Raw genomic sequence first — 25011 nt, 5'->3', positions numbered from 1 at the left:
AGTTCGCCATACAATAAGAGTTTGGGGAGGCGAGTGTCATTTGTACGATGAGTGTGCCCCGCCCATCTGAGATGGCGTTGGCCAAGAGTTGAGTACAGGTCACTGGAGCCTGATTTCTGTAGTAGGAGTGACTTGGTGACATGGTCCTTCCAACACACGCCCAGTATGGAACCAAGACAGTGGAAGTAAAATGCATTGAGGCGATGTTTGTGCCTGCGATATGTTGTCCATGACTCAGATGCGTATAGTAAGGTACTAAGTACACATGTGTGGTATACACATACTTTGAGGAGCAAGGAAAGGTTATTGTTGTGCCAGACACACTTTCTCAACTTTCTACAAACTGACGATGCTCTTCCAATGAACACGTCAAGTTCTGCATCAAAGTTGTTGGTGTTGGAGACAGTGGATTCGAGGTAGGTAAATTTGTCCACCACAGATAGAGATGTGTTGGAGATGGAGATAGTAGGGTTCAGGGTTGCAGGTTGGGCAAGGACAACTGTCTTTTTATGCTAATCTGCAGGCCAAACTCTTGGCATGCAGAGTCAAAAGATGTGGTTGTAGTTCAGCATCATCGGCATAAAGCAGTTCACACACCAGGACATGACTTACTTTAATTTGAGCCCGCAGTCTGGATAGATTGACCAGTTTTCCTGAGCTGCGGGTATGTAAGAGGATACCAGAGTCTTCGGGGAAAGCGCGACCTAGTAGGGCAGAGAACAATATTCGGGTCGGAGCAAGAACACAACGCTGCTTCACCCCACATCTCATCTGAAATTCGTCAGAGCAAGTGCCTTCAAATTGTACCGTTGCCTTCATGCCATTATGAAATTCAGTGATGACCTTCAGCAGCTTATGGGGGCAGCCAAGTCTTTGCAGAACAAAGAAGAGTCCCGATCGGCTGATGTAGTTAAAGGCCTTAGTCAAGTCGACAAACACAAGAAACAGAGGTTTTTCTTGTTCAATGCACTTTTCCTGTAATTGTTGAACACAGAACACCATGTCTCCTGTGGAGCGACCGGCTCAAAACCCACACTGGCTTTCAGGGAGGATACGGTCTGCAACGACTTGTAGTTGTGGTAGAACAGTTCAAGCAAATATCAACTCTGTAGGTCCCCTTTGTTTTTATAGATGGTGATGATGTTAGCATCTGGGAAGACATCTGGGAAATACCCACTGTTCCAGCAAGACACAAACAAAGGATGTAAAACGCAGACAAGGGCATCCCCACCTGCACTGAAAACCTCAAAAGGGGGGCTGTCAGCTACGGGAGCATAGGTAGCAGAAACATCCAGGCAAGGAGTGGGCTTGGGCCTGGCGTGATGAAGCTTGATTGGGGTCAACCTTAGTTTCCGGCGTGCAAGAGAGTGATCAGTGTCACAGTCTGCTGAATGCAGTGATCGGCAATGTGTTAAGTGCGCACGCTTCACCAGCACAAGGTCAGGTTGGGGCCAGCATTTAGAACGAGGATGACACCAGGTGGCCTTGTAGGAGTTAGAGCCCTGAAAGAAGGAATAGGGGATACAGAGTTCCAGCAGGCGTTGTCCATTGTCATTCAGGTTGCCATAACCTTGGTCTCCCAGGATGTCAGGCCATGCGTTTTAGTTCACACCCACTCGGACATTGAAGTCCCCAAGAATCAGCAGGCGTTCAGTTTAGGGGGTCTTTTAAATAATGGAGGTCAGTTGATAGTAGAAAGTTTCCTTTGAACCCAGGTCAGAAGTGTGTGTGTAAGTAGCGATGATTGTGACTGGGCCACAGTTTGGTGAAGGTGCAGTGAGGGGAAGCGAGTAGCCAGTCGTGGAGGCATAATATTTGAACTCATGGAGAGAAGAGATGCTCATAACGGAGAGTGATGGGGCAGAATTTTGTGAAAGCATGCTTGCCCAAGACAAACTTCCATCTCTGGACTCACTACTACAGGTTCCAACAGAACACCGGTGTGTGACATTTGGTGTAGTGAGGTGCCCCGCAGTGACCAACTAACTCGGTCTATTAAGTTGGGCTCTTCTGGTCAGCGGGCAGCTGAGACAGGCCAGTTCAGGTGCTGGGACCGTAGACACGCCCTGAACTCTGCCCACCAGCCCCTGCTGCCAGGCTACATAGGTGGACTGGACTGTCCGGCTTGCTTAGAGCTACTAGGGTCATAACGTAGCTCTCAGGATCATTAAAATATCAAAATGGCGCCCTCTTGCTTTGGTTTGTCAGTGGTAAACATTTATTGTGTAATGTAAAGTTAGTTTGTATTCACCTACTATTTATTTACCTTTAATTTACTCTGTCGCCCCCTGCTGCTCAGTAGGCGCACCTGTCATTGAACGCAGCTGTTTGAACCAAAGTGAAAGTGATTCCTGTCCAGGTCACAAGCTGCTGACATCACACTTTGAGGAAGGGACTCGTGGCCTGGTGCTGGCGGCCCTCAAGCAACGGTGAGCGTTGTTGTTGTCTTACAGGAAGTTGCCCGGTGGGATTTTTGTTTTGAAATCTGGTACCTCTTTCAGCGCTTGCGCCCCCCAGAGGCGCAACGTAAAAGTTCAGCTTCTAGACCCTCCCAGCAGCCGCCATGACGCTCAGAAGAGGGCAGACATCTTGGCTGGTAACCACGGAGACCTCAGCCACGCCCCCGTCACTGCTGCAGCGCAAATGGTACAGTACACTTTTCATCACACGTTGTGCGACTCATAGACACTCATGTGTGTGTGCGTGTGTGTGTGTGTGTGTAGGCTCAACCAGAGATGGCGTGTGAAGGGTTTCAGCAAGGTGACATCACGGACAGGTCGGTGTCCTCTTAAGTGTACACACACACACACACACACTGACTGTAATGTGTGCACTTCATTAGGCAGCGTGGGAAAAGTGGGCGGAGCCAGGTGACAGTGCAGCACCTGGAGGCGCTGCACAGCCGCCGCTTGGAGCTTCAGGTGAGCGACACACCTGTCGAGCTGACGGAAGCCGCTGATGCCGCTCTTCTTCTTTCTCCCAGAACCAACTTCTCGAGTCGGCGCTCAGCTTCGTCACTCGCTACACCCCTGTCACGCCTGAGCAGGAGCACACCTATCAGCAGGTGCCTCGCATGAGCTCTGCAGGTACACATGTCTATTGTCACGCTCGTGTGGGCTCTAAGTCAGGGGTCCCTAACTTTTTTTGCAGCAGGTGGGCATTATTTTCCAGGGGCGGCCTTGCAGGTGTAGCAGACAAAACTCACCGTAAGGCCGAATAGTGGGAGCCAAGTGTTAGCGATGAGATGGTCCCATCTAGTGGTGGCGGTAGACACCCGCGCCGTGTTTCTTGTGTCCAGCCTGCTCCGCCATTTTGTCTTTGCACAAACTGCTGCCTCACACAAATAGCTGCTGGAAATGCGAGCAGTTGTCCGGTCTCTTGTGGCCATGACAGGACATTGGGCCTGTTGTCAGGTCTCTTGTAGCCATGACAGGACATTGGGCCTGTTGTCAGGTCTCTTGTAGCCATGACAGGACATTGGGCCTGTTGTCAGGTCTCTTGTGGCCATGACAGGACATTGGGCCTGTTGTCAGGTCTCTTGTGGTCATGACAGGACATTGGGTCTGTTGCCAGGTCTCTTGTGGACATGACAGGACATTGGGTCTGTTGTCAGGTCTCTTGTGGACATGACAGGACATTGGGCCTGTTGTCAGGTGTCTTGTGGTCATGACAGGACATTGGGCCTGTTGTCAGGTCTCTTGTGGTCATGACAGGACATTGGGTCTGTTGTCAGGTCTCTTGTGGACATGACAGAACATTGGGCCTTTTGTCAGGTCTCCTGTGACCATGACAGAATATTGGGTCTGTTGTCAGGTCTCTTGTGGCCATGACAGGATATTGGGTCTGTTGTCAGGTCTCTTGTGGACATGACACGACATTGGGCCTGTTGTCAGGTCTCTTGGGGACATGACAGGACATTGGGTCTGTTGTCAGTTCTCTTGTGGACATGACAGGACATTGGGTCTGTTGTCAGGTCTCTTGTGGTCATGACAGGACATTGGACCACTTGACAGGTCTCTTGTGACCATGCCAGGACATTGGGCCAGTTGTCGGGTTTCTTGTGGACATGACAGGACATTGGGCCAGTTGTCGGGTCTCTTGTGGTCATGACAGGACATTGGGCCAGTTGTCAGGTCTCTTGTGGCCATGCTAGGACTTTGGGCCAGTTGTCAGGTCCTTGTGGCCATGCTAGGACATTGGGCCAGTTGTCAGGTCTCTTGTGGCCATGCTAGGACATTGGGCCAGTTGTCAGGTCTCTTGTGGACATGCCAGGACATTGGGCCAGTTGTCAGGTCTCTTGTGGTCATGATAGGACATTGGGCCAGTTGTCAGGTCTCTTGTGGCCATGCTAGGACATTGGGCCAGTTGTCAGGTCTCTTGTGGACATGCCAGGACATTGGGCCTGTTGTCAGGTCTCTTGTGGTCATGACAGGACATTGGGCCAGTTGTCATGTATCTTGTGACCATGCCAGGACCTTGGGCCAGTTGTCAGGTCTCTTGTGGTCATAACAGGACATTCGGCCAGTTGTCGGGTCTCTTGTGGCCATGACTAGAGATTGGGCCTGTTGCCGGGTGTATTGTGGATATGCCAGGACTTGTTTATACAAGTTAATACTACGTATCTTGTTGTCAATTATAGTCAACCTGGATGGTGTACTTTTTAACCCTCTTTAACTATAAAGGTACATAATCAAGTAGTATTACCTTATTGTCAATACTAGTCAACCTAGATGGTGTACTTTTTAACCCTCTTCAACTATAAAAGTAGATAATCAAGTAGTATTACCTTGTTTTCAATACTAGTCAACTTGGATGTTATACTTTTTAATCATCTTCAACTATAAAAGTACATAATCACGTAGTATTACCTTGTTGTCAATACTAGTCAACCTGGATGGTGTACTTTTTAATCATTTTCAACTATAAAAGTACAAACCCCGTTTCCATATGAGTTGGGAAATTGTGTTAGATGTAAATATAAACGGAATACAATGATTTGCAAATCCTTTTGAACCCATATTCAATTGAATGCACTACAAAGACAAGATATTTAATGTTCAAACTCATAAACTTTTTTTTTTTTTTGCAAATAATAATTAACTTAGAATTTCATGCCTGCAACACGTGCCAAAGTAGTTGGGAAAGGGCATGTTCACCACTGTGTTACATGGCCTTTCCTTTTAACAACACTCAGTAAACGTTTGGGAACTGAGGAGACACATTTTTTAAGCTTCTCAGGTGGAATTCTTTCCCATTCTTGCTTGATGTACAGCTTAAGTTGTTCAACAGTCCGGGGGTCTCCGTTGTGGTATTTTAGGCTTCTTAATGCGCCACACATTTTCAATGGGAGACAGGTCTGGACTACAGGCAGGCCAGTCTAGTACCCGCACTCTTTTACTATGAAACCACGTTGATGTAACACGTGGCTTGGCATTGTCTTGCTGAAATAAGTAGGAGCGTCCATGGTAACGTTGCTTGGATGGCAACATATGTTGCTCCAAAACCTGTATGTACCTTTCAGCATTAATGGCGCCTTCACAGATGTGTAAGTTACCCATGTCTTGGGCACTAATACACCCCCATACCATCACAGATGCTGGCTTTTCAACTTTGCGCCTCTAACAATCCGGATGGCTCTTTTCCTCTTTGGTCCAGAGGACACAACGTCCACAGTTTCCAAAAACAATTTGAAATGTGGACTCGTCAGACCACAGAACACTTTTCCACTTTGTATCAGTCCATCTTAGATGAGCTCAGGCCCAGCGAAGCCAACGGCGTTTCTGGGTGTTGTTGATAAACGGTTTTCGCCTTGCATAGGAGAGTTTTAACTTGCACTTACAGATGTAGCGACCAACTGTAGTTACTGACAGTGGGTTTCGGAAGTGCTCCTGAGCCCATGTGGTGATATCCTTCACACACTGATGTCGCTTGTTGATGCAGTACAGCCTGAGGGATCCAAGGTCACGGGCTTAGCTGCTTACGTGCAGTGATTTCTCCAGATTCTCTGAACCCTTCGATGATATTACGGACCGTAGATGGTGAAATCCCTAAATTCTTTGCAATAGCTGGTTGAGAAAGGTTTTTCTTAAACTGTTCAACAATTTGCTCACGCATTTGTTGACAAAGTGGTGACCCTCGCCCCATCCTTGTTTGTGAATGACTAAGCATTTCATGGAATCTACTTTTATTACCAATCATGTCACCCACCTGTTCCCAATTTGCCTGTTCACCTGTGGGATGTTCAAAAATAAGTGTTTGATGAGCATTCCTCAACTTTATCAGTATTTATTGCCACCTTTCCCAACTTCTTCGTCACGTGTTGCTGGCATCAAATTCTAAAGTTAATGATTATTTGCAAAAAGAAAAAAGTTTATCAGTTTGAACATCAAATATGTTGTCTTTGTAGCATATTCAACTGAATATGGGTTGAAAATGATTTGCAAATCATTGTATTCCGTTTATATTTACATCTAACACAATTTCCCAACTCATATGGAAACGAGGTTTGTACATAATTAAGTAGTATTACTTGGTTTTCAATACTAGTCAACCTGGATGGTGTACTTTTGAATCCTCTTCAACCATAAAAGTACATAATTAAGTAGTATTACCTTGTTGTCAATATTAGTCAACCTGGATGTTGTACTTTTTAACCCTCTTTAACTATAAAAGTACATAATCAAGTAGTATTACCTTGTTGTCAGTACTAGTCAACCTGAATGTTGTACTTTTTAATCATCTTCAACTATAAAAGTACATAATCACGTAGTATTACCTAGTTGTCAATACTAGTCAACCTGGATGTTGTACCTTTTTAACCCTTTTCAACTTTAAAATTACATAATCAAGTATTATTACTTTGATGTCAATACTAGTCAACCTGAATGTAGTACTTTTTAATCATTTTCAACTATCTAAATATATAATCACATCGTAGTACCTTGTTGTTATTACTAGTCAAACATGGATGTTGTACTTTTTAATCATCTTCAACTATAAAAGTACATAATCACATAGTATTACTTTGTGGTCAATACTATTCAACCTGGATGTTGTACTTTTTAATCCTCTTCAACTATAAAAGTACATAATCAAGTAGTATTACCTTGTTGTCAATACTAGTCAACCTGGATGTTGTACTTTTTAACCCTCTTCAACTATAAAAGTACATAATCAAGTAGTATTACCTTGTTGTCAATACTAGTCAACCTGGATGGTGTACTTTTTAATCATCTTCAACTATAAAAGTACATCATCAAGTAGTGTTACCTTGTTTTCAATATTAGTCAACCTGGATGTTATACGTTTTAACCCTCTTAAATAAATGATAATAATGATAAATAGGTTATACTTTTATAGCGCTTTTCTACCTTCAAGGAACTCAAAGCGCTTTGACAGTATTTCCACATTCACCCATTCACACACACATTGACACACTGATGGCGGGAGCTGCCATGCAAGGCGCTAACCAGCACCCATCAGGAGCAAGGGTGAAGTGTCTTGCCCAAGGACACAACAGACGTGACTAGGATGGTAGAAGGTGGGGATTGAACCCCAGTAACCAGCAACCCTCCGATTGCTGGCACGGCCACTCTACCAACTTCGCCACGCCGTCTTCAACTATAAAAGTACATAATCAAGTAGTCTTACCATGTTGTCATTACTAGTCAACCTATATGGTGTACTTTTTAACCCTTTTCAAGTATAAAAGTAGATAATCAAGTAGTATTACCTTGTTTTCAATACTAGTCAACCTGGATGTTATACTTTTTAATCATCTTCAACTACAAAAGTACATAATCAATTAGTATCACCTTGTTGTCAATACTAGTCAACCTGGATGGTGTACTTTTTAATAATCTTCAACTATAAAAGTACATCATCACATAGTTTTACCTTGCTGTCAATATTAGTCAACCTGGATGGTGTACTTTTTAATCATCTTCTACTATAAAAGTACATAATCACGTAGTATTACCTTGTTGTCAATACTAGTCAACCTGAATGTTGTACATTTTAATGATCTTCAACTATAAAAGTATATAATTACATAGTAGTACCTTGTTGTCAATACTAGTTAACCTGGATGTTGTACTTTTTAATTCTCTTAAACTATAAAAGTACATAATCAAGTAGTATTACCTTGTTGTCAATACTAGTCAACCTGGATGGTGTACTTTTTAATCCTTTTCAACTATAAAAGTACATAATCACATAGTATTACCTTGTCAATACTAGTCAACCTGGATGGTGTACTTTTTAATCATCTTCAACTATAAAAGTACATAATCAAGTAGTATTACCTTGTTGTCAATACAAGTCAACCTGGATGGTGTACTTTTTAACGCTCTTCAACTACACAAGTACATAATCAAGTAGTAATACCTTGTTTTCATTACTATTCAACCCGTATGATGTACTTTTTAACCCTTTTCAACTATAAAAGTATATAATCAAGTAGTGTTAACTTGTTGTCAATACTAGTCAACCTGGATTGTGTACATTTTAATAATCTTCAACTATAAAAGTACATAATCACGTAGCATTACCTTGTTGTCAATACTAATCAACCTGGATGGTGTACTTTTTAACCCTCTTCAATTTTATAAGTACATATTCAAGTAGTGTTACCTTGTTGTCAATATTACATACTTGCCAACCCTCCCTGATTTTCCGGGAGACTCCCGAAATTCAGCGCCTCTCCCGAAAACCTCCCGGGACAAATATTCTCCCGAAAATCTCCCGATTTTCAGCCGGCGCTGGAGGCCACGCCCCCTCCAGCTCCATGCGGACCTGAGCGAGGACAGCCTTTTTTCACGTCCACTTTCCCACTATATAAACAGCGTGCCTGCCCAATCACGTTATTCCATACGAGGCGTCCTGCATACCGCCGATGAGCATGGTGCAGATGGAGAAGATCTTCTCGGCGTCCGTGTTGGCGCACACGTTGCCAAAGCCGACGCTGGTCAGGCTGCTGAGGGTGAAGTAGAGGGCGGCGATGTACGAGCTGCGCACCGACGGGCCGCCGACCGTGTTGTTGACGTAGGGCAGTGGTCCCCAACCACGCGGACAGATTGGTACGCACAAAAAAATAAAAAAAATAAAAGCAATTTTTATTTATTTATTAAATCAACATAAAAAACGCAATATATACGTTATATAACAATATAGATCAGAGGTCTCAAACATGCGGGCCAATTGCGGCCCGCGAGACGTTATTTTGCGGCCCCCACCTTAATATGAAAGTTTAATGTTAGTGCGGCCCGCGAGTTTTAAATGAATGGCGCTTGACAGCGTTGTGTGAGGAGCTGAAGGAATCTACCAATCACGGTGTAGTATGTGGCTCTCAACTATATTGAGGGCATGCCATGATGGCACTGCCTTTAATGTCACCTGACATCACGCAGTCTTTTTCTCCATACTAACAGCGTGCCCGCCCAGTCACGTGTTGTGTGCGGCATCTGCATGCACACACAAGTGATTGCAAGACATACTTGAGCAAGTCATACAGGTCTGACTGAGGGTGTTCATATAACCAACTTTAACACTGTTACAAATATGCGCCATACTGTGAATCCACACCAAACAAGAATGACAAACACATTTCGGGACACATCCGCACCGTAACACAACATAAACACAACAGAACAAATACCCAGAATCCTTTGCAGCCCTAACTCTTCCGGGCTACAAAAACACCCCCGCTACCCCCAACCCCGCCCACCTCAACCCCCCGCCCCCCGCCCCACCCACCACCCCACACACACACACACACACACCCCTCAAACCCCCCCATCACCCCATCTCCCGAATTCGGAGGTCTCAAGGTTGGCAAGTATGCATCGATGTCACTTGCGTGATGCAAGCAGAGAAACATTTTGCCGCTTTTCCACGACAGCCGCACACGCTCTTCCTCCCTCCCTCCCTGCCTCCCTCGCCTGCCCGCCTGCTCGCTCCCGCCCCCGGCGCCGCTGTAAACAGTCCGGGCGGGGAGACGAGCGGTCCGGTGTTGTGCCGGAAAAAGCACCCCCGCCGTAGAATGCCGAGCGACAATAAAAAACTGGTGCACTGGACCCCAGCGCTGACTTGGTAGGATATGTACAGCAAGTAGTGGACATAGAGAGAGAGAGAGAGAGATCAGAAAGCATAAGAAAAAGTATCTACATTTGATTATTTACATTTGATTATTAACAATCCATGGAGGGTGTTAGTTTAGGGTTGAAGTTACCATGAGGTGTACTTTTATTGCGGTTTTGAAGGAGGATAGAGATGCCCTTTACGTGTCTTATTTGCACAGAGAAAGTTGCGGTGCACAAGAAATACAATTTGAAACGTCATTATACAACTAGACATGCTGAGGAGAAAGCAAAATACCAGGGAGATGAGAGAGTGAACCGGGTTGCACATTTTAAAACCAGTCTACTGAGGCAACAAGATTTCTTCAAGAAAGCAACCGAAAAGAGCGATGCAGCAGTCAAAGCTAGCTACATGGTGAGTGAGATGGTTGCTAGGGCGGGAAAGCCATTCAAAGAAGGTGAATTCATTAAAAAGTGCATGTTAGATTTTTTTAAAGAAATCTTTTCTTGCGGCCCAGCCTCAACCAGTTTCTGCATCCAGTGGCCCCCAGGTAAATTGAGTTTGAGACCCCTGATATAGACCAATACAGTCTGCAGGGATACAGTCCGTAAGCCCACATGATTGTATTTCTTTATGAAAAAAAAAAAAAAAAAATATTGGGACAAATTTTCAAGCGTTGACTGGTCCGCAGCTACAAAAAGGTTGGGGACCACTGACGTAGTAGGGCATCTCCAGGCGTTTGCCCAGCTCATGGAGCCATCCTTGGGGAAGAGACGGTAGGACAACAGGGTGACAAGAACTAAATCATCCAGACTAGAGATAAATTGTATTATTATGTTTATCTTACCTAAAAATAAATATATTTACTTATTTAAAAAACAACAACTAAATACATTTTTACTATATTTTGCTAAAAACATCAAAATTAACTCCTTATTACATCCAGCCATAGAATTATACATTAAAATAAACAATTTGAAATAATTAATTTGAAATTATCATAATAATTCACCATATTATAAAAACCATATTTAATTATTAAAATAATTGCTTGTTTATCAACAACTTTAGCATTTTATTCATTACATTTTGAAGCTCTCAGAAGCCAAGTTATGTTATATTCCTTAAGATTTATTTATGCAAGTTTGAAGTATCAATTATCTAAACACAGTTTTGTTTGCATATTTTCAGGATGTATATATATATATATATATGAAATACTTGACATGGTGAATTCTAGCTGTAAATATACTCCTCCCCTCTTAACCACGCCCACTACCACACCCCTGCCCCACCCCGACCACGCCCCCACCTCCCGAAATCGGAGGTCTCAAGGTTGGCAAGTATGCAATATTAGTCAACCTGGATGGTGTATTTTTTAACGCTCTTCAACTATAAAAGTACATAATCAAGTAGTCTTACCTTGTTGTCAATAGTCAACCTGGATTGTGTACTTTTTAATCATCAAGTACATAATCACGTAGTATCTTCAACTATAAAAGTACATAATCAAGTAGTCTTACCTTGTTGTCAATAGTCAACCTGGATCGTGTACTTTTTAATCATCGTCAACTATAAAAGTACATAATCACGTAGTATTACCTTGTTGTCAATACGTGAGAGTGAAGGACTAGAGTGCAGTGCAGGACGTATCTTTTTTCGCTCTGACCGTAACTTAGGTAAAAGGGCTCATTGGATTCCGCACTCTCTCCTTTTTCTATTGTGGATCACGGATTTGTATTTTAAACCACCTCGGATACTATATCCTCTTGAAAATGAGAGTCGAGAACGCGAAATGGACATTCACAGTGACTTTTATCCCCACGACAATACATCGGTGAAGCACTTTAGCTACGGTGCTAACATGATAGCATCATGCTTAAATGCAGATAGAAACAAAAGAAATAAGCCCCTGACTGGAAGGATAGACAGCAGATAAACAATACTACTATCAGGAGACACCGAACCAAACACTGGACCTGTAAATACACGGTTAATGCTGTGCCGCCTGTCGAAGCCTAGCAATGCTGTTGCTAACGACGCCATTGAAGCTAACTTAGCTACGGGACCTCGTCAGAGCTATGATAAAAACATTATCTCTCCACCAACGCCAACCCTCATCTGCTCATCAACACCCGTGCTCACCTGCGTTCCAGCGATCGACGGCGCGACAAAGGACTTCACCCGATCATCGATGCGGTCGGCGGCTAGCGTCGGATAGCGCGTCTGCTATCCTCAAAGTCCTCCTGGTTGTGTTGCTGCAGCCAGCCGCTAATACACCGATCCCACCTACAGCTTTCTTCTTTGCAGTCTCCATTGTTAATTGAACAAATTGCAAAAGATTCACCAACACAGATGTCCAGAATACTGTGGAATTTTGCGATGAAAACAGAGCTGTTTGTATTGAGATACAATGTGTCCGAATACTTCCGTTTCAACCATTGACGTCACGTGCAAACGTCATCATACATAGACGTTTTCAACCGGAAGTTTCGCGGGAAATTTAAAATTGCACTTTATAAGTTAACCCGGCCGTATTGGCATGTGTTGCAATGTTAAGATTTCATGATTGATATATAAACTATCAGACTGCGTGGTCGATAGTAGTGGGTTTCAGTAGGCCTTTAAGTCGTCTGTTTTCACCACATAATTCCACAGTATTCTGGACATCTGTGTTGGTGAATCTTTTGCAATTTGTTCAATTAACAATGGAGACTGCAAAGAAGAAAGCTGTAGGTGGGATCGGTGTATTAGCGGCTGGCTACAGCAACACAACCAGGAGGACTTTTAGTTGGATAGCAGACGTGCTACCGTGAGTACAGCTCTGGCTTCCAAACATTTGATCGCTTGCCCGTCCTTGTGTGCCGCTATGTGCATGTCACGTACGTAACTTTGGGGAAATATATGTTTCTTGCCGACTCTGATGGCGGCCGGGGTGTCATCGAAAGCTACAACGCCGTCCGCCGCCGCGCCGCTGTCCTCACCTGTCTGGGTTGACTTCCTCCGTCTCCGGGCCGCCGACCGCACGATGATCGGGTGAAGTCCTTCGTCGCGCCGTCGATCGCTGGAACGCAGGTGAGCACGGGTGTTGATGAGCAGATGAGGGCTGGCGTAGGTGGAGAGCTAATGTTTTTAGCATAGCTCCGTAGCTAAGTTAGCTTCAATGGCGTCGTTAGCAACAGAATTGCTAGGCTTCGCCAGGCTGGACAGCATTAACTGTGTGGTTACAGGTCCAGGCTTTGGTAGTATTGTTGATCTTCTGTCTATCCTTCCAGTCAGGGGCTTATTTCTTCTGTTTCTAACTGCAGTTAAGCACGATGCTATCACGTTAGCTCCGTAGCTAAAGTGCTTCGCCGATGTATTGTCGTGGAGATAAAAGTCACTGTGAATGTCCATTTCGCGTTCTCGACTCTCATTTTCAAGAGGATATAGTATCCGAGGTGGTTTAAAATACAAATCTGTGATCCACAATAGAAAAAGGAGAGTGTGTGGAATCCAATGAGCCCTTTTACCTAAGTTACGGTCAGAGCGAAAAAAGATACATCCTGCATCGCACTCTAATCCTTCACTCTCACTTTCCTCATCCACAAATCTTTCATCCTGGCTCAAATTAATGGGGTAATCGTCGCTTTCTCGGTCCGAATCGCTCTCGCTGCTGGTGCAAACAATGTGCACATGTGAGGAGCCCTTCAACCTGTGACGTCACGCTACTTCTGGGACAGGCAAGGCTTTTTTATCAGCGACCAAAAGTTGCGAACTTTATCGTCGATGTTCTCTACTAAATCCTTTCAGCAAAAATATGGCAATATCGTGAAATGATCAAGTATGACACATAGAATGGATCTGCTATCCCCGTTTAAATAAAAAAAATCCATTACAGTAGGCCTTCAAGTTGTTCAACAGTCCGGGGTCTCCGTTGTCGTATTTTACGCCTCATAATGCACCACACATTTTCAATGGGAGACAGGTCTGGACTACAGGCAGGCCAGTCTAGTACCCGCACTCTGGGGCGGTATAGCTCGGTTGGTAGAGTGGCCGTGCCATCAACCTGAGGGTTGCAGGTTCGATCCCCGCTTCCGCCATCCTAGTCACTGCCGTTGTGTCCTTGGGCAAGACACTTTACCCACCTGCTCTCAGTGCCACCCACACTGGTTTAAATGTAACTTAGATATTGGGGTTTCACTATGTAAAGCGCTTTGAGTCACTAGAGAAAAGCGCTATATAAATAGAATTCACTTCACTTCACTTCACTTCACTCTTTTACTACAAAGCCAAGCTGTTGTAACACGTGGCTTGGCATTGTCTTGCTGAAATAAGCAGGGGCGCCCATGATAACGTTGCTTGGATGGCAACATACAGTATGTGGCTCCAAAACATGTATGTACCTTTCAGTATTAATGATGCCTTCACAGATGTATAAGTTACCCATGCCTTGGGCACTAATACACCCCCATACCATCACAGATGCTGGCTTTTGAACTTTGCGCCTATAACAATCCGGATGGTTCTTTTCCTCTTTAGTCCGGAGGACACGATGTTCACAGTTTCCAAAAACTATTTGAAATGTGGACTCGTCAGACCACAGAACACTTTTTCACTTTGCATCAGTCCATCTTAGATGACCTCGGGCCCAGCGAAGCGTTTCTGGGTGTTGTTGATACATGGCTTTGACTTTGCATAGTATAGTTTTAACTTGCACTTACAGATGAAGCGACCAACTGTAGTTACTGACAGTAATTTTCTGAAGTGTTCCTGAGCCGATGTGGTGATATCCTTTACACACTGATGTCTCTTTTTGATGTAGTACCGCCTGAGGGATCGAAGGTCTGTAATATCATCGCTTACGTGCAGTGATTTCTCCAGATTATCTGAACCTTTTGATGATATTATGGACCGTAAATGGTGAAATCCCTAAATTCCTTGCAATAGCTGGTTGAGAAATGTTGTTCTTAAACTGTTCGACAATTTGCTCACACATTTGTTCACAAAGTGGTGACCCTCGTCCCATCCTTGTTTGTGAATGACTGATGGAAGCTGCTTTTATACCCAATTGTGGCACCCACCTGTTCCCAATTAGCCTGTTCACCTGTGGGATTTTCCAAATAAGTGTTTGATGAGCATTCCTCAACTTTCTCATTCTTTTTTGCTTCTTATGCCAGCTTTTTAGAAACATGTTGCAGGCAAATTCCAAATTACCGTATTTTCCGGACTATAAATCGCAGTTTTTTTCATAGTTTGGCCGGGGGTGCGACTTATACTCAGGAGCGACTTATGTGTGAAATTATTAACACATTACCGTAAAACATCAAATAATATTATTTAGCTCATTCACGTAAGAGACTAGACGTATAAGATTTCATCGGCTTTAGCGATTAGGAGTGACAGATTGTTTAGTAAACGTATAGCATGTTCTATATGTTATAGTTATTTGAATGACTCTTACCATAATATGTTACGTTAACATACCAGGCACGTTCTCAGTTGGTTATTTATGCGTCATACAACGTACACTTATTCAACCTGTTGTTCACTATTCTTTATTTATTTTAAATTGCCTTTCAAATGTTTATTCTTGGTGTTGGGTTTTATCAAATAAATTTCCCCAAAAAATGCAGTGCGACTTCTATATGTTTTTTTCCTTCTTTATTGTGCATTTTCGGCTGGTGCGACTTATACTCTGGAGCGACTTATACTCCGAAAACTACGGTAGCTAATATTTGCAAAAAATAAAGTTTTCCAGTTCGAACATTAAGTATCTTGTCTTTCAAGTCTATTCAATTGAATATAAAGGATAAATAAATGGGTTATACTTGTATAGCGCTTTTCTACCTTCAAGGTACTCAAAGCGCTTTGACAGTATTTCCACATTCACCCATTCACACACACATTCACACACTGATGGAGGGAGCTGCCATGCAAGGCGCTACCAGCACCCATCAGGAGCAAGGGTGAAGTGTCTTGCCCAAGGACACAACGGACGTGACTAGGATGGTAGAAGGTGGGGATTGAGCCCCAGTAACCAGCAACCCTCCGATTTGCAAATCATTGTATTCTGTTTTAATTTACCATTTACACAATGTGCCAACTTCACTGGTTTTGGGTTTTGTACTTTTATAGTTGAAGATGATTAAAAAGTACACCATCCAGGTTGACTAGTATTGACAAGTTAATACTACGTGATTATGTACTTTTGTAGGTGAAGATGATTGAAAAGTACAACATCCAGGTTGACTCATATTGACAACAAGGTAATACTACTTGATTATGTACAATCCCCAAAACCAGTGAAGTTGGCATGTTGTGTAAATGATAAATAAAAACAATACAATCATTTGCTAATCCTTTTCAACCTATATTCATTTGAATAGACTGCAAAGACAAGATACTTAACGTTCAAACCGGAAAACTTAGTTATTATTTGCAAATATTAGCTCATTTGGAATTTGATGCCTGCAACATGTTTAAAAAAAGACTGAGAAAGTTGAGGAATGCTCATAAAACACTTATTTGGAACATCCCACAGGTGAACAGGCTAATTGGGAACACTTCAAAAATCAGTTCCCAAACGTTTACTGAGTATTGTTAAAAGGAAAGGCCATGTAACACAGTGGTAAAAATGCCCCTGTGCCAACTTTTTGGCAATGTGTTGCTGCCATTAAATTCGAAGTTAATGATTATTTGCAAAAATTAACAAAGTTTCTCAGTTCGAACATTAAATATTTTGTCTTTGCAGTGTATTAACTGAGCTACTGTGTGGAACAATTTCCCTTGTGGATCATTAAAGTTTGTCTAAGTCTAAGTCTACTCAATTTGAATATAAGTTGAAAAGGATTTGCAAATCATTGTATTCTGTTTTTATTTACCATTTACACAACGTGCCAACTTCACTGGTTTTGGGTTTTGTACATGAGTCGATGTGGTGGTCTTCAGTGCACTTACATGAGTTGATGTGGTGGTCTTCAGTGCACTTACATGAGTCGATGTGGTGGTCTTCAGTACACTTACATGAGTTATTGTGGTGGTCTTCAGTGCACTTACATGAGTTGATGTGGTGGTCTTCAGTACAATTACCAGACCGGGGACCGGTGGTTGGGGACCCCTGCTCTAAGGAGACGTGCTTGTGTTATCATGGCAACCATGGAGACATCCTTTGCTCTCTGGCATGATGACTGGTTATCATGGTAACAAGGCTTCTGCAGATCATGCTCCTTTTAACTTCGACTTTTACCTTGACTCTTTCTGGGGACCTCCTTCTTTGTCTCTCTTCTTCTCTTTCTTCTTCCGTCTCCGCCTCATCTTTCGTCTCTTTCTTTTCTCCTTCCTCCTCTATCTTTTCTTAATTCCCTTTTCTCCTCTTTTATTGTATTCCTCTTTCTTTCTTTTCTTCTTCCTCCTTCTTCTTCCTCTTTCTTCTCCTCATTATTTTCTTATTTTTCAGGCTCTTCCTCTTTCTTCTGCTCTCTTCTTTTTTCTTCCTCCTCTTTCTTTTCTTCTTAATCCTCTTCCTCTCTTTTTTCTTATTACTCTTTTTTTCTTCTTCTCCTTTTCCTTTTCTCCCTCTTTCTCATCCGCGTCTTTTCTTCTCCTCCTCTTCTTTCCCTTTAGAGACACTTAACATTTTTGACTTTTGTATAAGGGGTGGAGCCTAAGTTAACTGATCTACACCTCTTTTTTTCCCTCATTAGTAAACATCGACTCATCAACCAGAACCAGCATCGAGAGTGACCCAGTTACCCTGGCAACGCACACAGATCAAAGCAGGTGTGTGTGTGCGTGCGTGCTTCTCAAGGACAAAGATGATGCAATGATATATCCATGCTGGGAGCATGTCTCCATGGCAACACACAGATGTGTTGATGATCACCAGAACACCAACATCACTGAATAATAACTCTGTGCATGTCACACACTGCCAGGTTGCAGCCGGGGGGTGGGACAGTAGTGTGTGTGTGTGTGTGTGTGTGTGTGTGTGTGTGTGTGTGTGTGTGTGTGTGAGAGTATCCAATCAGAATTCCTCAGCTGGATGTAGTGAAGCCCCTCCCCCGCTCCCTCTCCCTGCCCGCAGAGCGCCTGGTGAACAACAACAAAAAGTCTCAACATTTTGCAGCTTGTGCACGGCGGAGGCAGCAGGGCAGCGGTATCGGGACCATGTCCTCGCCCCCGCAGCTGCCCTTGTCCCGCAGACAGTCGTGTTACCTGTGCGACTTGCCCCGCATGTCCTGGGCCGTGATCTGGGACTTCAGCGAGCCCGTGTGCCGAGGCTGCGTCAACTACGAGGGCGCCGATCGCGTGGAGTTGGTCATCGAAACCGCCCGCCACTTGCGGCAGGCTAACTGCCTCCAGGAGCCCACCTCGGCCAAATGCGGGAAGGAGCTTCTCCACCAGAACCCGGCAGACCGACCCAGCAGGTCTCAGCAGCCCTCCGCAGACAGGTACTCGGTCTGTGCGGACAACCGGGCCAGGCTTCTGAACGGGTTCAAAGCAGACGACGGACTTCCCGAACTGAACCGACAGAGTCTGAGCTCAAGGAGTAGGAGCCATGCAGGTTTGGCGTCTGCACCGGGACCTGGTAACATCCCGCCCAGCCTGCAGCCCCAGACGTTGCCGAATAGATTGGACCCGCATGACGCAGCCAGCAGAACAGCTTTGCCAGTCTCCGGCCTTGACCAAAAGGATCAGAGCGAGCCGGCCGTAAAGCAGGAGCATGAGCTGAAAGAAAAGCAGCGCAACACAGAGGTTCTGAGCGAACTGAGAGAAAGTCTTCGGAACCGACAGGAGGACTGGGCGAGCAAGCCCGAGGTGGTCCGTGACACATTGGTTACTTTGTCTGGCTGTACACCCTTTGAGGTCCGCTTCAAAAAAGACCACGGCCTGCTGGGACGAGTGTTTGCATTTGACGCCGTGTCCAAACCGGGGTTAGGCTATGAGCTCAGGATCTTCATCGAGTACCCGAGCGGGTCCGGAAAAGTGTTCTCCAGTGCCTCAGGGGTGGCCAAGCAGATGTACCAGGACTGCATGAAGGACCCAAATCGAGGACTGTCCTCTGGGTTCAAGTACCTGGAGTATGAGAAGAAACACAGTTCTGGTGACTGGCGGCTGCTGGGGGATTTTTTACCAGAACCTCTGCGGGTCTTTAAGGACTGTGTGGGGGCGGACATGCTGCCTCAGCCCCACATGAACAGCAGCCACCCAGTGTTATCTACCATGGTGCCGCCCGCACGGACCCAGCCCCCTTGTCCGTCCAGAGCCATGTCCAGGAAGCGGAAGGCTTCCCCGGAACCGGACGTAGCTGAGAGTGAATCCAAGCTGATGGAGGACCAGCACAGACAGTGGATCAGCAACCAGGCCAAAGCCCTCAAACTGTCCTTTGGTCGCTCCACCTCGCCTGAGTCCGTCCTGCCCCCTCCTGGCGGCCACTCCCCTATGGCGGCGGACGGGCTGGGACACGCGCAGTCTCCAGACAAAGACAGAGCCTCGGGCGACAGTCCCTTGTCCTCCGCCCAGAATAGCCTCCCGGGCAGCAGTGGCGTGGAGCAGGCGCACGCTCCGAGCGCGGCCCCGGGCGGAACTTTGTGCTGCACACTGTGTCACGAGCGCCTAGAGGACACACACTTTGTCCAGTGTCCCTCTGCAGCCGGCCACAAGTTCTGCTTCCCATGTTCCCGGGAGAGCATCATAACTCAGGGGGCCTCGGCCGAGGTGTACTGTCCCAGCGGGGACAAGTGTCCCCTGGTGGGCTCTGATGTGCCCTGGGCCTTCATGCAGGGCGAGATTGCCACCATCCTGGCAGGGGACGTGACGGTGAAGAAAGAGAGAGACCCTTAATGTGATCCGTCTTCACTGCTGTCCTTGTTTTTATATTTGTCGTTTTTTGTACCGCCATCTTTTCTACGTGTTGTAACGTGATCAATAAAGTCTGGTGTCCCACGTGACGTCACGCCTTTGATTGACAGCTTGATGGAAGCATTGCCTTGTTGCGGTCTCGTCTGCAGGGATCTCTCTCCTGCCACTGTTGCCATGGGAACCATTTGCCTGTCGCCTAGCAACAGAGAACCGCTGCAGCCTGCGAGCCTTAGTGGCAGATCTTTTACCTGCCACCAACATCGCATCATATTGTCCTTGAAAATAATGTCTTCCTTTTTCTTCTGGTAGGGATGCCTGCCATCAGAGAGGCACTGTTTCCGTGGCAACCCAAGCCACTGACAGCCAAGTGTTGATGGAGGCCTTTCCCGTGCAGACCGAGGCGAGGACACCATTGATCCCAATCCACGGCGGCGCCTTCATCTTCGATCACGTTTCATCCGTCAAACTCCCAGCGGCACCGCTTCCCAACGGGCCTGAGGTCCCGTCCATGCTGGAGGAGGCCAGCCGGGTTCTCCGCCAGGTTCAGCGGCGGAAGAAAGTTCTGGAGGAGAACCTGAAGGTTGTGGCAAGAGTTCGAAGCGGAGAGATCTTGCACTCTCAGCTGAAGGCCCTGGTTCCTAACAGGTAGCCGCTAGCTCACATTCCTTAAGCCACTGTCGGAAAGGTAAAGGTAGGGCACCCCTCCCCCAATGGTGTTAGGGAAGCTCCTCCCACCTACACACACATCAGGAACAGAAGCATAACAGACCACTACCGTAGTATTACTTCGAGCCGGCTTGTCACCATGTCATGTGACCTCCACAGAGACCATGGCGAGCAGGTCCGTATTAAGAGGACAGTGGACGCCTGGATCCATCTGATCGACAGAGACGTCCAGGTGAGGTGTCACTCGTCACGTTACCTAACGGAGCTTTTGAGACTACTTCTTCTGTGGCGCATAGGCCAAGGTGGAGGCGCAGGCGTCCCGGCGCCAACGCGCAGACGGCACTTTCTTTCCGCAGCAGGCGGCGCCGGGGAATAGAGGTCCTGCCCACACAGGCAGAGCATCGGGAGCGCGGCGCAAGGTGGCGGCGGCAAAAGGACACACCACTGGAACAAGAACGGTGTCTACTCCACTTTGCCTATTGGGCTGACGTGGCCACGCCCATAATGACTCGTCATTGTTCCCCTTCCCAGGAGGCGGAGCCTGCTTTGGAGCGGCCGGATGACGAGTCGTACCTTACTCGTGTGTACGGCGAAGCCCCGCGAGACGGCCTTAGGAAGAGCCCCTACCCACGCTCAGGCTCTCTTCCCTTGCCACCTGACAGGAAGCTCCGCCCACATCTGGTGCCGCTCTTGAAAGGTCAGTTTTCTCCGCTCATGAGCGTGTGGAACCTCCTCATTGCTGACGTCCAGTAGCTGTCAGCAGCAAGTACAAAGAAGGATGCTGCGCAGGTGTTTTCTGTCTCAAAGACCAGTCTGGCACCGCCTCTCAACTCATCACCTGGGCGACACCTGTCCTCCCAGCTGACCTCAAGTGACCCGTCTAAGACCCCTGCAGAGACGGCCATGGCTGTCCCCCTGGGTCAGTGACACCCACCATCAGTGTGTGAATGTGTGCGTGAATGGGTGAATGTGGAAATAGTGTCAAAGCGCTTTTAGTACTTTGAATGTAGAAAAGCGCTATACAAGTATAACCTGTATTAGCTGTCCTGCACGTGCTCGCTGATCACCACTCTGCCCCTCCCACAAAGCTCACCCAAGGATAGGCCCCTCCCCGAGGTGTCAACAGGAGGGGACCTCAGTTCCTGTTACCTGCTCCCCAGTGGACCACGCTCTACCTGAGCCCCCCAGCCAGGTGAGTAAGCCTGCTAGCGTGTGTTGTTGCTCCGCCTCTTCTGATGGACCATGTGTCCCCAGCAGCTGCAACCAGTAGATGAAGATGAAGGGGAAGCACCGCCGCCATCTTTCACTGTCAACGTCACAGACGGGAAGAACGAGGGAGAGGGTGGATTTCCTGGAAGTGACTTCTTGTGTGCGGCTGACGTGGTAAGCATCTTCACCATGGCCGCTGCGGCTCTGACGTTCTTCAGTGACATAATTTCACTCAGGGTGAGGACTCTGTCCCGGAGGAGGTACAAGTACATTTGGACGGAGCTGTGTCTCCCCCTCCGGTCTTGTATCAGGTCTTGGCCCCCCAGGACCAGGGCTTGCATCCCGTCCTCCACCGGGACTCTGCGGCGGGTGGTGACGGCGATCTGGTGAAGCGTCTGGCGCTACGGTGACAAACGGGACACGGGCAGCGTCATGTGCCGCTTCTTGCTTCTGACTGTTGTGTTGTTCAGGGTGGAGCAGCAGCTCATGTCAAGGATGATCTCTGACTTGTACCCGCTGCAGACCCCTGAACCCCAGCGCAACCATGCCACGGAGCCATCAAAGGTGGAAAGGCGCAGTCTAACTTCCGCAGTCGGTGAGTTGAGACACTGACATACCAATCACAAGACATATTCTTGAATGTTTGTTTGTGTACGTAGTGGAGGCAGCAGGTGACACGGGTCTGCAGCACGTGGGGGACACCAATCTGCACGTGGACTCTGTTTTAGTCAAGCAAATGGTCCATGAGGTTCTGGCCATGATAGTCACTCAGGTTCTTGGACAGAGGGAGGCTCCAGATCCCCCACCAGATCTACGACCAGATTTAGGACAAGGACCAAAGATAAGAACAGATCCACGACTTGATCCAGTAACATATCTAGGACTAGAGACAGAAAAAGAACCAGGACTTGAAATAAGAACAGAACCGGGACCCGAGCTAAGAACAGATCAAGAGCTACGATCAAATCCGGTAACAGAACAAGGATCAGAGCTAGGACTAGATCCAGCACCAGTGTTAGGATCAGATCCAGGAACAGAGCTAGAATCAAATCCAGGACCATATTCAGCACCAGAGCTAGAATCAGATCCAGGAGTAGAGCAAGTACCAGCTCTCGCACCAGAGGAAGCAGCAGATCCAGGACTAGAGTTAGTAACAGATACAGCAGCAGAGGAAGCAGCAGATCCAGGACTAGAGCTAGGAACAGATCCAGCAGCAGATCCAGGACTAGAGCTAGGAACAAATCCAGCAGCAGAGGAAGCAGCAGATCCAGGACTAGAGCTAGTGACAGATCCAACAGCAGAGGAAGCAGCAGATCCAGGACTAGAGTTAGTGACAGATCCAGGACTAGAGCTGGTGACAGATCCAGGACTAGAGCTAGTAACAGATCCAGCAGCAGAGGAAGCAGCAGATCAAGGACTAAAGCTAGGAACAGATCAAGAAACAGAGGAAGCAGCAAATCCAGGACCAGAGCAAGAAGCAGATCCAGGACCAGAGTCAGCCCCAGAGCTAGTAACAGATCCAGCAGCAGAGGAAGCAGCAGATCAAGGACTAAAGCTAGGAACAGATCAAGAAACAGAGAAATCAGCAAATCCAGGACCAGAGCAAGAAGCAGATCCAGGACCAGAGTCAGCACCAGAGCTAGGAACAAATCCAGCACCAGAGGGATCAGCAGATGAAGTATAGAACAGTTCAAAGTAGGTAAATGTTCGTCTTTGGTTCGAAAATCTAACCTGCTGCTTTGTTCCAGGTGAAGATGCTTCCTGTGCTTCCTGTGCCAATCACAGCTTCAGGTAGGACAACGTTAGCTTAGCATCAGTAGCCATCAAATACTAACACTTCCTCCTTGTCACCTCAGATCCGTTAGGCACGCCCACCTCCCCTGACGGACTTCCTCCTGATGTCCGCATGTCATTGGGAGACTCCTTGGACCAGGAGATGCCGGTGGAGCACACCATGTATGTACACGGAACATATATGATAATGTCATATGATATGTCACATGATAATGTCATGTCAAATGATACTGTCTTGTGACATGATAATGATATGGCACAAGGTAATGTCATGTCACATATGTCACATGATAATGTCATGTCACATGATATGTCACGTGATAATGTCATGTCACATGATATGTCACGTGAAAATGTCATGTCACATGATAATGTCATGTCACATGATATGTCACGTGATAATGTCATGTCACATGATATGTCACGTGATAATGTCATGTCACATGATATGTCACACGATAATGTCATGTCACATGATAATGTCATGTCACATGATATGTCACGTGATAATGTCATGTCACGTGATAATGTCATGTCACATGATAATGTCATATCACAGGATAATGGCATGTCACATGATAATATGTCACATGATAATGTCATATCACATGATATGTCACGTGATAATGTCATGTCACATGATAATGTCATGTCACATGATAATGTCACATGATAATATAGCACGGTGGAGCAGGGGGTAATGCATGTGCCTCACAATACGAAGGTCCTGAGTAGTCCTAAATTCAATCCCGGGCTCGGGATCTTTCTGTGTGGAGTTTGCATGTTCTCCCCGTGACTGCGTGGGTTCCCTCCGGGTACTCCGGCTTCCTCCCACCTCCAAAGACATGCACCTGAGGATAGGTTGATTGGCAACACTAGATTGGCCCTAGTGTGTGAATGTGAGTGTGAGTGTTGTCTGTCCAACTGTGTTGGCCCTGTGATGAGGTGGCGACTTGTCCAGGGTGTACACCGCCTTCCGCCCAAATGCAGCTGAGATAGGCTCCAGCACCCCCCGTGATCCCAAAAGGGACAACGGTAGAAAACATGACATGTCATGTCACATCATGTCATGTCACATAACATCATGTAACATGATGACGTCATGTCACATGATAATGATTTGTCACATGATGTCATGTAACATATGTCACATGATAATGTCATGTCACATGATAATGTCATGTCACATGATAATGTCATGTCACATAATGTCACATATGTCACATAATGTCATGTCACATGATAATGTCATGTCACATGATAATGTCATGTCACATGATATTGTCATGTAACATGATAATATGTCACATATGTCACATGATAGTCATGTCACATGATATGTCACATGATAGTCATGTCACATGATATGTCACATAATAATGTCCCGTCACATGATAATGTTATGTTACATGATAATGATTT

General features: G+C 46.1%; 2 protein-coding genes across 6 annotated transcripts in view; both read left to right on the top strand.

Annotated features, from left to right (window-relative positions):
• Positions 1-25011, top strand: part of LOC133646750 (protein TALPID3-like) — a 42730-nt gene that overhangs the window by 3758 nt on the left and 13961 nt on the right. The window contains exons 2-19 of one of the 5 annotated variants that reach the window (XM_062042480.1): positions 2360-2429; positions 2502-2646; positions 2724-2776; positions 2843-2921; positions 2984-3086; positions 17763-17838; positions 20230-20565; positions 20746-20818; positions 20883-21044; positions 21118-21283; positions 21350-21505; positions 21675-21778; positions 21841-21969; positions 22032-22201; positions 22266-22390; positions 22455-23473; positions 23544-23586; positions 23652-23751. In XM_062042480.1, the coding sequence (XP_061898464.1) occupies positions 2360-2429; positions 2502-2646; positions 2724-2776; positions 2843-2921; positions 2984-3086; positions 17763-17838; positions 20230-20565; positions 20746-20818; positions 20883-21044; positions 21118-21283; positions 21350-21505; positions 21675-21778; positions 21841-21969; positions 22032-22201; positions 22266-22390; positions 22455-23473; positions 23544-23586; positions 23652-23751 (3109 nt within the window). Of the gene's footprint in view, positions 1-2299; positions 2430-2501; positions 2647-2723; positions 2777-2842; positions 2922-2983; positions 3087-17762; positions 17839-20229; positions 20566-20745; positions 20819-20882; positions 21045-21117; positions 21284-21349; positions 21506-21674; positions 21779-21840; positions 21970-22031; positions 22202-22265; positions 22391-22454; positions 23474-23543; positions 23587-23651; positions 23752-25011 lie in introns of all 5 variants that reach the window. The other 4 variants (XM_062042479.1, XM_062042478.1, XM_062042477.1 and 1 more) reach the window with 4 other exon arrangements.
• Positions 18180-19919, top strand: LOC133645754 (probable E3 ubiquitin-protein ligase IRF2BPL). Its single transcript, XM_062040623.1, has one exon. It carries the CDS (start codon positions 18226-18228, stop codon positions 19900-19902), a length of 1677 nt encoding a protein of 558 aa, XP_061896607.1. The 5' UTR covers positions 18180-18225; the 3' UTR covers positions 19903-19919.

Source organism: Entelurus aequoreus, linkage group LG03 (genome assembly GCF_033978785.1).
Source record: "Entelurus aequoreus isolate RoL-2023_Sb linkage group LG03, RoL_Eaeq_v1.1, whole genome shotgun sequence".
NCBI classification, from domain to species: Eukaryota; Metazoa; Chordata; class Actinopteri; order Syngnathiformes; family Syngnathidae; genus Entelurus; species Entelurus aequoreus.
Note: the sequence above shows the minus strand (reverse complement) of the source record. Positions and strands in the feature narration are given on the sequence as shown.

Bases quoted from the DNA above. Each gene is read 5' to 3' on its own strand.
- LOC133645754 (XM_062040623.1), top strand. From the start codon at position 18,226: ATGTCCTCGCCCCCGCAGCTGCCCTTGTCCCGCAGACAGTCGTGTTAC.